Genomic DNA, 14,933 nt, shown 5'->3' on the forward strand with positions numbered 1-14,933 from the left:
ATCTGTTAGTATTTTGCATGTTAATAAGCAACTAATTAATGGTGAATATGTTCCCCATACTAAAATGTTACCACATTATGATTTGTACACTTTCAGAATGTGCTTGTTCTATTTTTAAACAAAGAAAACAATCTGAAGTTGTCTTTATTTTTAAGTTATCGTGCCGTGATTTTACCAGTCCGGCCCACTTGGGAGTAAATTTTTCTCCACGTAGCCCTCCGATCTAAAATGAGTTTGACACCCGTGCCCTAAAGTGTACTCAGGCCATGTGGTTGTGTGTTAAATATGGTAGAGTAAGAATGGGTTTCATTACCATTGATGAGGTAAGGGTGGTTGCAGCACTTGCGCAGCTCCATCATGGTGTTGAGCAGGTTTGGCACGTTGCTGTTACTGTTTGCTCCTAAGCTGAGAAAATTGAAGTTCCTCTCCAGAATTGCTCGGTAGTACTTCTTCTGGACATCTGTCAACTCAACCTTGAAGGAAAAAAAAAAAAAAAGACTGTTTAAAATTTCAATTTGACACAGGCAAATGCCATAAAGTCCGGACTATGAGCCGCTTCTTTTTTCCTACACTTTGTGTTAGAATAATTATGTGTAAGTTATCACAAAAGTTTCCGTTTTCGGAAACTTCCGGCGAGCAGACAGAAGCTGTGTTTGTTGCACCAAGCCAAGGGCTTGGAAAATTCCCCTGTGTACGATGGGAGGAGACGGGAGGGGTTATCAATTTTGATCCAAGACCTGCCCAAGCTCGATGCAGGACCAGTCCAAGCCCGAGGCATCTTTTTCTTTTTGTGTTAATGTGACCGAAAACAATGGCTGTTTACATACACACCATTCCTTTAGAAACAGCTGTTGTTATGTAAACAGGGAAAGTCCAAATAAAAAGAGGTGGCGTACAATCTTTCGCCACAGCGTGCTGGAGACTGCACAAGAGTACAGCCCAGATGTTTCTCCTCAAATTGAGCCAAATTTAATTCTGTCTCAGTTTAATTCCTTGCTTCTTGTCTCGTTTAATAGATGTCATCAGTGTTTGAACCTGACACTTTGAGTCCTGCGGCTCATAAATCGGCACGGGTAGTATGGATTTTCATTCGCTGACGACCATAATGCATCGTATGGATTCTTCATTCATCACTCCAAGCAACTTTTCTAAGTTTTACAATTCAACTAAAACAATTCGTACTTACTAAACCATCCCATGTGTGATGCCTGTAGGAGTGTTTTCGTACGTATTTGCACATGTCATGTAATGAAGCTAGCGTCGAGCTAATATGCTAACCCGTCAAGGAGAGCCTGTTAGTATTATTAACTTACAACATTATTTTTGTGTTTCAGTTTCTCAAATTCCTCAGTAAATTCACCAAAATGTCATTGTGGAGTTATTGAGTCCGTTTAGCTGATTGGGGAGCTAGCTTCCGCAACTAGTGGGTCAATGACGATGATTTCTGTTTTTACAAGTATCATTTGGAAACGATTAAGGTATGTAAATCAACATTTACAAAATATTTCTGTGTAAATAACTCATTTCACAACGTGTATATCTGCAGCTTATAAATTCCGGACTATTAGCCTCTACTTTTTTCCTACACTTTGAGTCCTGCGGGTAGTATGGATTTTCCTTCGCTGACGATCATAATACATCCATAGCGTTTCTACTCGTATGGATTCTTCATTCATCACTCCAAGCAACTTTTCTAAGTTTTACAATTTAACTATAACAATTCGTACTTACTAAACCGTTCCATGTGTGATGCCTGTAGGAGTGTTTTCGTGCAGCTAATATATGGAAACATTTTTTTTTCCTTAGAAAATTTGGAGGGTGTGGCTTGTCCGGAAAATACGGTACATTTTTAATTATGTAAGAATTGTCTTAGCGTTTTTAAGTTCATCCATCCATTTTATACATGGATTGTCCTCACAAGGGTATCACATCAGATAAGCCGGAGAGCTGTTTAAATCACCAGTAAAATAAGGCACACATAATTAAACAACCATTCACTTTCATGTATATGGAAAGTTTAGAGTCGCCAATTGACCTAAAATGTATTTTTAGGGAGAGGATGTGGGCGTGAGTCTAATGGCCCGGTGGAACACGACTGAGAGGCTGACGTACTTGCCAAAAGGGTCACCGTGTGGCACATAAACATTTAATAACATTTAAACTAACCTCAATGATGGTCTCTTGTTTGGGTGCCAAATTCTTCTCAACGTCCTCTTTGAGCCTTCGCAACATCATTGGCTTCAATATCGCCTGCAGCTTCTGAACCTGATGGGAGAAAAAAAAAAAGAAAAAAATTAAATCATAATAAACAACTCTCAGCCAATGTATTGCACCAATTATTCTGGGTTTCTGCTGGTTTAAGCAAATCAAATTGAATGACTTTTTAATGAAACTTAAAACAAATGTAATGCCCATGTCCGACTGCAGATCATTATCATACTGTACATCATCACAACCATACCATTTTTGGCATAGACAAAACTGTGCGCATTTGACAAAGATAATGCTGAATCGGTGAAAAGTAATTGTAAGCATTTCACAATGATAATATTGAAAGGTTTATACTAACTGTGGCCAAAATTGGCACTAATGTAATCATAATATATATAAAAAATAACAATTCAAATGCCCTTTTTTAAATGCAGGCCTATAATAGTATGGAATTGTTAAAGGGGAACATTATCACCAGACCTATGTAAGCGTCAATATATACGGTACCTTGATGTTGCAGAAAAAAGACCATATATTTTTTTAACCGATTTCCGAACTCTAAATGGGTGCATTTTAGTGAATTAAACGCCTTTCTAATATTCGCTCAATATATATACGTCACCTCGGGAAGCAATCCGCCATTTTCTCAAACACCAAGTCAAATCAGCTCTGCTATTTTCCGTTTTTTCGACTGTTTTCCGTACCTTGGAGACATCATGCCTCGTCGGTGTGTTGTCGGAGGGTGTAACAACACGAACAGGGACAGATTCAAGTTGCACCAGTGGCCCAAAGATGCGAAAGTGGCAAGAAATTGGACGTTTGTTCCGCACACTTTATCGACGAAAGCTATGCTACGACAGAGATGGCAAGAATGTGTGGATATCCTGCGACACTCAAAGCAGATGCATTTCCAACGATAAAATCAAAGAAATCTGCCGCCAGACCCCCATTGAATCTGCCGGAGTGTGTGAGCAATTCAGGGACAAAGGACCTCGGTAGCACGGCAAGCAATGGCGGCAGTTTGTTCCCACAGACGAGCGAGCTAAACCCCCTGGATGTCTTGGCTCACACCGTCCCTTATGCCACCGAAGATGATCAAGAGAAGAATATCGACCCTAGCTTCCCTGGCCTGCTGACATCAACTCCAAAACTGGACAGATCAGCTTTCAGGAAAAGAGCGCGGATGAGGGTATGTCTACAGAATATATTAATTGATGAAAATTGGGCTGTCTGCACTCTCAAAGTGCATGTTGTTGCCAAATGTATTTCATATGCTGTAAACCTAGTTCATAGTTGTTAGTTTCCTTTAATGCCAAACAAACACATACCAATCGTTGGTTAGAAGGCGATCGCCGAATTCGTCCTCGCTTTCTCCCGTGTCGCTGGCTGTCGTGTCGTTTTCGTCGGTTTCGCTTGCATACGGTTCAAACCGATATGGCTCAATAGCTTCAGTTTCTTCTTCAATTTCGTTTTCGCTACCTGCCTCCACACTACAACCATCCGTTTCAATACATGCGTAATCTGTTGAATCGCTTAAGCCGCTGAAATCCGAGTCTGAATCCGAGCTAATGTCGCTATATCTTGCTGTTCTTTCCGCCATGTTTGTTTGAGTTGGCATCACTATGTGACGTCACAGGAAAATGGACGGGTGTTTATAACGATGGTTAAAATCAGGCACTTTGAAGCTTTTTTTTTTTAGGGATATTGCGTGATGGGTAAAATTTTGAAAAAAACTTCGAAAAATATAATAAGCCACTGGGAACTGATTTGTAATGGTTTTAACCATTCTGAAATGTGTGGAGTTTGCATGTCCTCCCCGTGACTGCGTGGGTTCCCTCCGGGTACTCCGGCTTCCTCCCACCTCCAAAGACATGCACCTGGGGATAGGTTGATTGGCAACACTAAATTGGCCCTAGTGTGTGAATGTGAGTGTGAATGTTGTCTGTCTATCTGTGTTGGCCCTGCGATGAGGTGGCGACTTGTCCAGGGTGTACCCCGCCTTCCGCCCGATTGTAGCTGAGATAGGCTCTAGCGCCCCCCGCGACCCCAAAAGGGAATAAGCGGTAGAAAATGGATGGATGAAATTGTGATAATGTTCCCCTTTAATGCCTGTGGACATCATATTTAATGCTTTCAATGCCATTTAAGGCCCTAATTTAATGCTTTTTAATGACCTGCAGAAACCCTGTCATTTAAAGAAGTTGGCATGTCAGACTGAGCCAAGATGATCATATTTTGTACCTGCTCCTCTGTTTTGAGGTCTCCAAAATCCCTGAGGAATTCGATCTCGGATGAGAATTGGGCAGGCTCCAGGAAATGAAGCAAACTGAAGAGTTCCTCCACGGTGTTCTGCAGGGGAGTGCCGGTCAGCAACACTTTGTGTTCCTGGGGAAACAACAACCAGTCAAAGAGACCAAAGCAAGATTGGCTAGGGTGGACTAACCAGGTCCAACATCTTCAAGCTGTCCAACAGCTTGCAGTTGCGATTCTTGAGGCGATGAGCCTCGTCGATGATCACGCAACGCCAGGAGATCTCCCTCAACTCGGGACAGTCGGACAGTATCATCTCAAAAGTAGTGATGAGGGCATCGAACTTGTACGCGCCTGGGATTAAATGTTCCTGTGTGTAGAATGGAGACAATTAGAAACGTGCGGTGAAATTCTGGTAAGCCAGGGCCGAGGGATGAGGCTACCTTGTCGTCTTTGCTGTACATCTCGTACTGTTGGATCATCTGCCTGCTGGCTAAGCTGCCGTGGTACACGATGGCGTTCATGTCGGTCCATGTGGAGAACTCCCGCTCCCAGTTTGTGATGGTGGAAAGAGGTGCGATGACGAGGAAGGGGCCTTGGAGCCCAGCAGCGTAAATCTCAGACAGGAGTGCGATGGACTGGATGGTCTTCCCGAGACCCATCTCATCTGCCAGGATGCAGTTTTGCCTGAAGCCAGAGAAAGACAAAACTTATATACAGGGTGAACCTTACCTTTTCTTCAGTATAGTCTGACTTAATGACACTGACAAATCTGAGTAGAACAACGACTCAAGTAGGGCTGGGTGATATGGCCTTTTATTAATATCTCAATATCTTTAGGCCATGTCACGATACACGATATATACAAACCCCGTTTCCATATGAGTTGGGAAATTGTGTTAGATGTAAATATAAACGGAATACAATGATTTGCAAATCATTTTCATCCCATATTCAGTTGAATATGCTACAAAGACAACAAATTTGATGTTCAAACTGATAGATTTTTTTTTTTGCAAATAATCATTAACTTTAGAATTTGATGCCAGCAACACGTGACAAAGAAGTTGGGAAAGGTGGCAATAAATACTGATAAAGTTGAGGAATGCTCATCAAACACTTATTTGGAACATCCCACAGGTGAACAGGCAAATTGGGAACAGGTGGGTGCCATGATTGGGTATAAAAGTAGATTCCATGAAACAAGGATGGGGCGAGGGTCACCACTTTGTCAACAAATGCGTGAGTAAATTGTTGAACAGTTTAATAAAAACCTTTCTCAAGCAGCTATTGCAAGGAATTTAGGGATTTCACCATCTACGGTCAGTAATATCATCAAAGGGTTCAGAGAATCTGGAGAAATCACTGCACGTAAGCAGCTAAGCCCGTGACCTTCGATCCCTCAGGCTGTACTGCATCAACAAGAGACATCAGTGTGTAAAGGATATCACCACATGGGCTCAGGAACACTTCAGAAACCCACTGTCAGTAACTACAGTTGGTCGCTACATCTGTAAGTGCAAGTTAAAACTCTCCTATGCACGGTGAAAACCGTTTATCAACAACACCCGGAAACGCCGTCGGCTTTGCTGAGCCTGAGCTCATCTAAGATGGACTGATACAAAGTGGAAAAGTGTTCTGTGGTCTGACGAGTCCACATTTCAAATTGTTTTTGGAAATATTCGACATTGTGTCCTCCGGACCAAAGAGGAAAAGAACCATCCAGATTGTTACAGGCGCAAAGTTGAAAAGCCAGCATGTGTGATGGTATGGGGGTGTATTAGTGCCCAAGACATGGGTAACTTACACATCTGTGAAGGCGCCATTAATGCTGAAAGGTACATACAGGTTTTGGAGCAACATATGTTGCCATCCAAGCAACGTTACCATGGACGTCCCTGCTTATTTCAGCAAGACAATGCCAAGCCACGTGTTACATCAACGTGGCTTCATAGTAAATGAGTGCGGGTACTAGACTGGCCTGCCTGTAGTCCAGAACTGTCTCCCATTGAAAATGTGTGGCGCATTATGAAGCCTAAAATAGCACAACAGAGACCCCCGGACTGTTGAACAACTTAAGCTGTACATCAAGCAAGAATGGGAAAGAATTCCATCTGAGAAGCTTAAAAAATGTGTCTCCTCAGTTCCCAAACGTTTACCGAGTGTTGTTAAAAGGAAAGGCCATGTAACACAGTGGTGAACATGCCCTTTCCCAACTACTTTAGCACGTGTTGCAGCCATGAAATTCTAAGTTAATTATTATTTGCAAAAAAAAAAATAAAGTTTATTAGTTTGAACATCAAATATCTTGTCTTTGTAGTGCATTCACCTGAATATGGGTTGAAAAGGATTTGCAAATCATTGTATTCCGTTTATATTTACATCTAACACAATTTCCCAACTCATATGGAAACGGGGTTTGTATCTCCATATTTTGCCTTAGCCTTGAATGAACACTTGATGCATATAATCAAAGCAGTATGATGATTCTATGTGTCTACATTAAAACATTCTTGTTCATACTGCATTAATATATGCTACTTTTAAACTTTCATGCAGAGAGGGAAACCACAACTAAGTCAATTTACCAAAACTGTATTTATTAAACCATTATTAAGCAGTGGCAAACATTCATGTCATTTCCAAAACAGAACGTACAAGAACACATTTTTTTGTCTAAATGTGGCCCCCCGAGTCAAAATAATTGCCCAGGCCTGCTGTATACGGTATATCAGTGACGTGTGGTCACTAGAGGCAGGTGAGGCGGGGCCTCACCTGCCATCATGGAAAGAAAAAAAATGTAAAAAGAAAAAAAAATTATTAAATTGTTATATGTATTCAGTGATTATACTATAAAGTTATTTTCCATTTAACTTCACCAGTTTTAGATTATTTGTATTCAAAATCGCTGAATTTTCACATTTGCCGTTCAAATACTGAGAAGAGACGGTGTGGTGATCAGCAGCCAGTTGAGGCACGTCACTCAGTTGTGCCTCAACATGGATTGCGCAATGACTCGGCTAACTGCTGGCCTGCTGTGCAGTGAGACCGTATTGCTATATGAATTATATTATACATTTCCATAGTTTAGTTAGCTGAGGTATATAATGTACAGTGTATTTTGTCAACAACTGTATGTGTGTAAAGTATTTCTTGTGCGGAGCAATCATAAACTGCTGCGAGGCTCGCAGTAATCCCGCCTCCTGGTGCCGGTTAATGCACCCCTGCCGCAGAATGCACCCCCCGACGGGAGCGCCACACCAACCAAAGCCCACACCCAAACCCCCCACGTGCAAGACCGAATCCACCCAAAAAAAGTCACTTAACAAGAAGCCAAAAAGTGCAAAAACAACAACACTCACGCCGGAGGAGCAGTGAACGACTGCAGGGACACAACATTAGGTACACCTGCAGACTGCAGCACGGATTCATATTTCATTCATTCACAACTCCTCCAACACGAACACCACTGTTCCCGCACTTATAAGTAAAGGTAAGACCATAATAACGTTTTTTTAATTAAATGTGCTTTTTTGTGTGCTACAGTTTGTATGCGTAAAGTTAAAGTTAAGTTAAAGTACCAATGATTGTCACACACACACTAGGTGTGGTGAAATTTGTCCTCTGCATTTGACCCATCCCTTGTTCACCCCCTGGGAGGTGAGGGGAGCAGTGGGCAGCAGCGGCGCCACGCCCGGAAATCATTTTTGGTGATTTAACCCCCAATTCCAACCCTTGATGCTGAGTGCCAAGCAGGGAAGAATGCTGGTATGAGCTTTTAAACATAACCCGTTCACTGCTGCCAATCAAATGGTGAATAAGATACTCTTTAGGGTTCATATGTTTGTAAATCTGATTGTGATGAAGTCAGTGCCTCACCAGTCATGAACCTCACCGCACGTCACTGCGGTATATTCATATGTTAATATGACTTTTTTTTTTTTACATTTTTATGACTAAAACCCTTCCGGGTGCCCGAAACCAAAAATGAGGGGCGCCCTAAAGTTGACAAAAAAAAAAAATCAAAATCTATGGTGCATGCTTTGATTTTTCAGTGTGCCACGCTGAGTGGAAAACGTTTGGACACCCCTGTCTTGCCCATACCCACCATGAGCAATTTCAACATAACTTAATGCATGATTTAACTCTCATTATGCGACAGGGGCCATGTCATGTGACTGGGTGTGATACATACCTGTTGTACCAGTTGAAGAGCAGCCAGTTGACACCCTCCAGTTGATACTCTCGAAGTATGTTCCCATTCTTGTACTCTTTGGTCTCCTCCAACTTCTTCCAGGAGCCAGCCGGCGGTCGGGTCTGCGGAAGAGGAGAGCGTGAACAAACTTAAGCATGCTAAATCTTTTTCATCTAATTGTACACTTCGATTTCCACAGCCATACACCTTAGAGTCATAACTTGGTACAGTTGCAATCAAAAGTTTACATACACTTGTAAAGAACATAATGTCATGGCTGTCTTGAGTTTACAATCATTTCTTATTTTTTTGTGATGTAGTGATTGGAGCACATACTTGTTGGTCACAAAAAACATTCATGAAGTTTGCTTCTTTTATGAATTTATTATGGCTCTACTGAAAATGTGCTGGGTCAAAAGTATACATACAGCAATGTTAATATTTGCTTACATGTCCCTTGGCAAGTACAATAAGGCGCTTTTGGTAGCCATCCACAAGCTTCTGCTTGAATTTTTGACCACAAAATTGGTGCAGTTCAGCTAAATGTGTTGCTTTTCTGACATGGACTTGTTTCTTCAGCATTGTCCACACCTTTAAGTCAGGACTTTGGTGGGAAGGCCATTCTAAAACCTTCATTCTAGCCTGATTTAGCCATTCCTTTACCACTTTTGATGTGTGTTTGGGGTAATTGTCCTGTTGGAACACCCAACTGCGCCCCAGACCCAACCTCCGGGCTGATGATTTGTCCTGAAGAATTTGAAGGTAATCCTCCTTTTTCATTGTCCCATTTACTCTCTGTAAAGCACCAGTTCCATTGGCAGCAAAACAGGTCATTAGCCATTCCTTAACCACTTTTGACGTGTGTTTGGGGTCATTGTCCTCTTGGAACAAGACTACCACCACCATGCTTGACAGTAGGCTTGGTGTTCCTGGGATTAAAGGCCTCACCTTTTCTCCTCCAATCATATTGCTGGGTATTGTGGCCAAACAGCTACATTTTTGTTTCATCTGACATCAGAAGATCAAAGATAAGACCTTCTGGAGGAAAGTTCTGTGGTTTTGAGAACCTGTCAAAATTTCCGCGGGAATTTTGTAGTTATTATTATTCTTCTCCAGATTTTGGCACACTCTACCTTCCACATTTTTCATCCGATTCAAACCGTTCCAACTTCAAACAGTTCAGCCTATTCGGGAATCGTGGGCTTTCCCTTGACAAAATCCAAAAATTCCAAGAATCCCAGGTTTTCCGGGTAATTTTTTCCCCATTTAATATGATTTGGCCATTTTTATGCTGATTCAAACCTTCAACATATTCCACTCATACTCATTTTTCTAAGTTCAAAAACATTCCAGGAATTCCCAGGATATCCATTTTTTTTCAAACCCTTTTTTATTGTCGACTACTTCTTCCACATTTTTCAATGCACATTCCTCTTAATCAGGACAAAAACTAAGTAGTTTTTTGAACTGGAAAAATTCCCGGTTTTCCCGAAATTCCATTATACCATTTCTCAATTAAAAATGTTACTACTTCAACATTTCTCGACCGATTTGAAAAATTCCAACACCACTCATTCAGAACATTCACATTTTTTAACATTTTCAAAAAAATTCCCGTTTTTCCCGAAATTCCCATTGAAATGAATGGGACATTTCCACAACTCTCACATTTTTTATCCAACTCAAACCATTCCAACAATTCTTACTACATTCTGTCAGCATTTCACTTCAACTTCAGCATTGGAGCATTCACACCTCATCTAGTTCAATATTAAAAGTCAACAGTAAATTTGATATTACTTAATTGATTCCATACCACTTGGATTCTTACCGTTCTCTTGAGACGGGGTTGCCGGTTTAGGAGTTTACGGAACTCTTCCACCTTTCCCTCGTCCACGTCCTCCTTCAGCTCCCATGTGGCGTCTTCGTAAGGCAGGGAGCACCACTTCACCAGGTAGTACACCACAGGCTGGAGGGAACACGGGATGTTACTTAGCACACATAAAAGTCTCTTTTTGGTGCAGTTTCTTCTACCTCGCCGTTGTCTTTGTCCACACTGTGCGACTCGTCCAGGATCCTGTCCGCTTCCACGTAGTCCGGGTTGAAGAGCTCCTCCTCCTGCCAAACGCCATCTCAATGTAACTTCAGCAGAACGGGTTGCGACTCAAGCTGCCACACCCAAGTGTCCCCCCTCTCACCTCCTGGAAGATATGCCTCATCTGCGCATGTTTGGTCTTGAACCTTTTGATCTTTTGATGGATCCTCTTGTCCTTCTCCAGCTGCTCCAAGCTGGCCCATTCACAGTGCAAGTATGAACTGGGAACAAGAAGGTGAGCATGTGTGAGTCGATTCCATTCACATATTCAAGTGTAAATAAACCACATTGGCCCAAACCGGATACAAAATTAAATTAAATAATTACGGAATCCTAAGTAAATTATTATTTGATTAAATTACCATATTTTCCAGACTATAAGGCGCACTTCAAATCATTAAATTTTCTAAAAAATGGACAGTGTGCCTCATACCTACTCAGTGGCCTAGTGGTTAGAGTGTCCGCCCTGAGATCGGTAGGTTGTGAGTTCAAACCCCGGCCGAGTCATACCAAAGACTATAAAAATGGGACCCATTACCTCCCTGCTTGGCACTCAGCATCAAGGGTTGGAATTGGGGGTTAAATCACCAAAATGATTCCCGGGCGCGGCCACCGCTGCTGCCCACTGCTCCCCTCACCTCCCAGGGGGTGATCAAGGGTGATGGGTCAAATGCAGAGAATAATCTCGCCACACCTAGTGTGTGTGTGACAATCATTGGTACTTTAACTTTAACTTTAACTTTATAACCCGGCGCGCCTAATGTACGGCATAATGCTGGTTGTGCTTACCCACCTTGAAGCTATTATATTTGGTACATGGTGTAATGATAAGTGTGACCAGTAGATGCTTTGTAGATGTCGGCAGCGTACAGGTAAAAAGGTATCTAATGCTTAAACCAAAAATAAACAAAAGGTGAGCGCCCCTAAGAAAAGGCATTGAAGCTTAGGGAAGGCTATGCAGAATGAAACTAAAACTGAACTGGCTACAAAGTCACCAAAAACAGAATGCTGGATGACAGCAAAGAGTTACTGTGGGGCAAAGACTGTGTCCACAATGTTCATTCAAACATGACATGACAATCAACAATGCCCCCACATAGAAGGATAAAACAACTGAAATATTCTTGATTGCTAAAACAAAGTAGATGTGGGAAATATCGCTCAAAGGAAGTCACGAAACTGCTACAGGAAAATACCAAAAAAAGAGAAAAAGCCACCAAAATAGGAGCGCAAGACAAGAACTAAAACACTACACACAGGAAAACATCAAAAAAGTCAAAATAAGTCAGGGCGTGATGTGACAGGTCGTGATAGTACACCTACTTTGAGACAAGAGCTATATATATTGATGCATGCTTGGTTATGGTTTAAAGTCATATACAACAATTGCGACAACGACTTTTTACTGTCAACTGAGTTTAGTTTTTTAATGATTTCTGCTGGTGGTGTGCCTCCAGATTTTTTCAACGCAAAAAATGTGCCTTGGCTCAAAAAAGTTTGAAAAACACTGCATTAGAGATAAGTGTAGGCTGCACCGTTTGGTGTGCTTCAACATACGAGTATTATTATGGTGTGTGTATAAGGTAAGACATTATCTGGTGTTTTGTTTCGCAATATTATGCAAAAGCAACTTTTCTGTATTTGGGATCTGCATAAATCCTATAAAATTGCGGGCGTCCGCCTTTGTAGTTCGTGCAGACACTGTAGTCGATAAGCTTCTTTTTCCTCTATCTTCTTGTTATGGGACTCCATGTTGCCATTTCTAATATAAAGTAGTGTAAAGTTCTTACTTATATCTGTCAGTAAACTCGCCATGAAAGCGCTAAAACATACCGGTGTAGTGAGTTTACATTATTCACCCAAGGACCTTTAGTTATTGGAGAGTTACGGTCGGACGGGTTTTCACGGCACACAAAATAATAATAATATGACTCCTTTAGATGGCAGTCACACATGAGAGATACGCCAGTAAACAACACCACAACTTTAAATGTTCCATTGAGAATATAGAACATTACACACGGCGCTCAAAAGTCTGTCAAAATGTTTTTAGTGCGACTTTGGTAAGCAATGAAGCTGCACCGCTTGATGGATTGTCGGCACATTAAACATACAAGTATTATTATGGTGTGTGTATAAGGACCGCAAAACGGCACTTATTAGGAGACAATTTCTGGCATTTTTGTTTATTATTATACAAAAGCAACTTTTCTTACCTTCTGATACCTGCTGATCTTTATTTGGGACATGCGTAAGTGCTGAAAATTTGCGAGCGTCCGCCTTTGTAGTCATAAGCTTCTTATGACTACATATATATATATATATAACTATATTATCAAACATTCAAACCATTTTTTAAATAGAAGAAAATACTAATAATAATGATTTCAAAGCAAGTTATCCATCAAATTGTGCAATGTAAAAGTAGCAATAGAGTTCATGGTGAAATTGTGAAATTTACTGTGGTTTTTACAGCATTTTTCTCTAAATGAAAAAAAAACAAAAAACGTACTTTTACTGTAATAAACTGTGGTGCCGTTTTGGCATTTACAGTAATACACTGAAAAATCTACAGTAGTTGATTTGTGGTAAAAAAACAAAACAAAACAAAAACTGGAAGCTCAGGTGCCAAGATGTTACTGTAAAATAGCAGTTTTTAATTTACAGTAAAACAAACTAATGTAAAGTTTACAGTAAAATTCTGGCAACTGAGCTGCCTTTTTTTTTTTTTTACCATAAAGACTGCAGTAATGTTTTTCCATTTACAGTCATATACACTACATTTTGAGGTGAAATTATTGCAACTTAGCATAATTTTTTTTTACATTTTAGTTTTTAAAAAATCTACTAAAAAAATGCATTACAAATTGTGTAATAACAGTATTCACTGTGAGAAGCGGCCCTCTGGGGCCAAACATAACTGTGACGTGGCCCTCAGTGAAAACGACTTTGACACCTCAGACCTAATGCAATTACATGTTTTACATGCTGATTTAGCAGTAAAAACTGGCAGCTCAGTTGCCGGAATTTTAAAGCAAAATGTGCAATGTTTTTTTATAGCATATTATTATAAATGGAAAAATGGTACCACTGTTTTATGTAGGGTCGTACAGTATACCCGTACTTTGAACACCCTTGCTTTACAGCAGGGCTTTTCAACCACTGTGCTACGGCACACTAGTGTGCCGTGAGATATTGTCTGGTGTGCCGTGGGAAATTATGCAACTTCACCTAATTGGTCCAAAAAATATTTTTTGCAAATCAATAATCATAATAATGTGCCGTTGTCGAGTGCCTGTGCTGTGTAGAGCTTGGCAGGGTAATCTTGTAATACTCTATCCATATCAGTAGGTGGCAGCAGGTAGTTCATTGCTTTGTAGGAGTCGGAACGCGTCGAGGATGGTTTTTCGTGATCCCAATATGCAGAGCACAGCGGGCAGGTAAAAAGGTACCGGTATGTAACGCTTAAACCAAAAATGAACAAAAGGCAAGTCCCGCTAGGAAAAGGCACTGAAGCATAGGGATGGCTATGTAAAACAAAAGTAAAACTGAACTGGCTACAAAGTCAACAAAAACAGAATGCTGGACGACAGCAAAAACTTACAGCGTGTGGAGCAAAGACGGCGTCCACAAAGCACATCCTTACATGACATGACAATCAACAATGTCCCTACAAAGAAGAATAGCGTACGCTAGGGATGATGTTCGAAACCGGTTCTCCCAATTGTTCGATAAGAAAAGAACCGATTGCATAGACTCGATTCCCTTTTTGAGAACCGGTTCCCGTTTTCGAGGCCACTATAGTAAAGAAAAAGAGTTGGTTCTTTATTTGAATCCATGGGAACGAATCCCGTCCCACAGGGCATTGTTATGCCCATTTGATTGTAGACTCTTACTGACACCTTGTGGCGATATGAAAATACTACGTGTCATTAGTTTGGGCACTTCCGGGTTGGCGACGTCAGTTCAGGTTCATGAGACAATTGAGAAGTAGACAAGTTGTGTTAGCTCTTACAAGCCTTGGAAAAGATAAGTCTGTAAGTAAACTGTTTAACTTGCTTATGTAACTCAATATTAAGGTGGAAAGTGGTTAAATTTGATATTAAGATGTTTATTGAAAAACAATTTTCAGATTCGAGTTTCAATGGATGTTTTGAGGACTTAAAATGGCTGCCAGTCGTG

The 14,933-nt window shown here is 40.9% G+C and overlaps 1 protein-coding gene across 6 annotated transcripts in view; it reads right to left on the bottom strand.

Annotated features, from left to right (window-relative positions):
* Window positions 1-14,933, bottom strand: part of chd8 (chromodomain helicase DNA binding protein 8) — a 153,230-nt gene that overhangs the window by 63,056 nt on the left and 75,241 nt on the right. For all 6 annotated transcript variants that reach the window (XM_061935698.1, XM_061935690.1, XM_061935681.1 and 3 more), the window contains 9 exons: window positions 10,855-10,972; window positions 10,691-10,774; window positions 10,488-10,625; window positions 8,657-8,778; window positions 4,905-5,148; window positions 4,655-4,831; window positions 4,453-4,596; window positions 2,167-2,265; window positions 314-473 (listed from right to left, as the gene is read on the bottom strand). In XM_061935698.1, the coding sequence (XP_061791682.1) occupies window positions 314-473; window positions 2,167-2,265; window positions 4,453-4,596; window positions 4,655-4,831; window positions 4,905-5,148; window positions 8,657-8,778; window positions 10,488-10,625; window positions 10,691-10,774; window positions 10,855-10,972 (1,286 nt within the window). The remainder of the gene's footprint in view (window positions 1-313; window positions 474-2,166; window positions 2,266-4,452; window positions 4,597-4,654; window positions 4,832-4,904; window positions 5,149-8,656; window positions 8,779-10,487; window positions 10,626-10,690; window positions 10,775-10,854; window positions 10,973-14,933) is intronic.

Source organism: Nerophis lumbriciformis, linkage group LG03, assembly GCF_033978685.3.
Source record: "Nerophis lumbriciformis linkage group LG03, RoL_Nlum_v2.1, whole genome shotgun sequence".
Lineage (NCBI taxonomy): Eukaryota > Metazoa > Chordata > Actinopteri > Syngnathiformes > Syngnathidae > Nerophis > Nerophis lumbriciformis.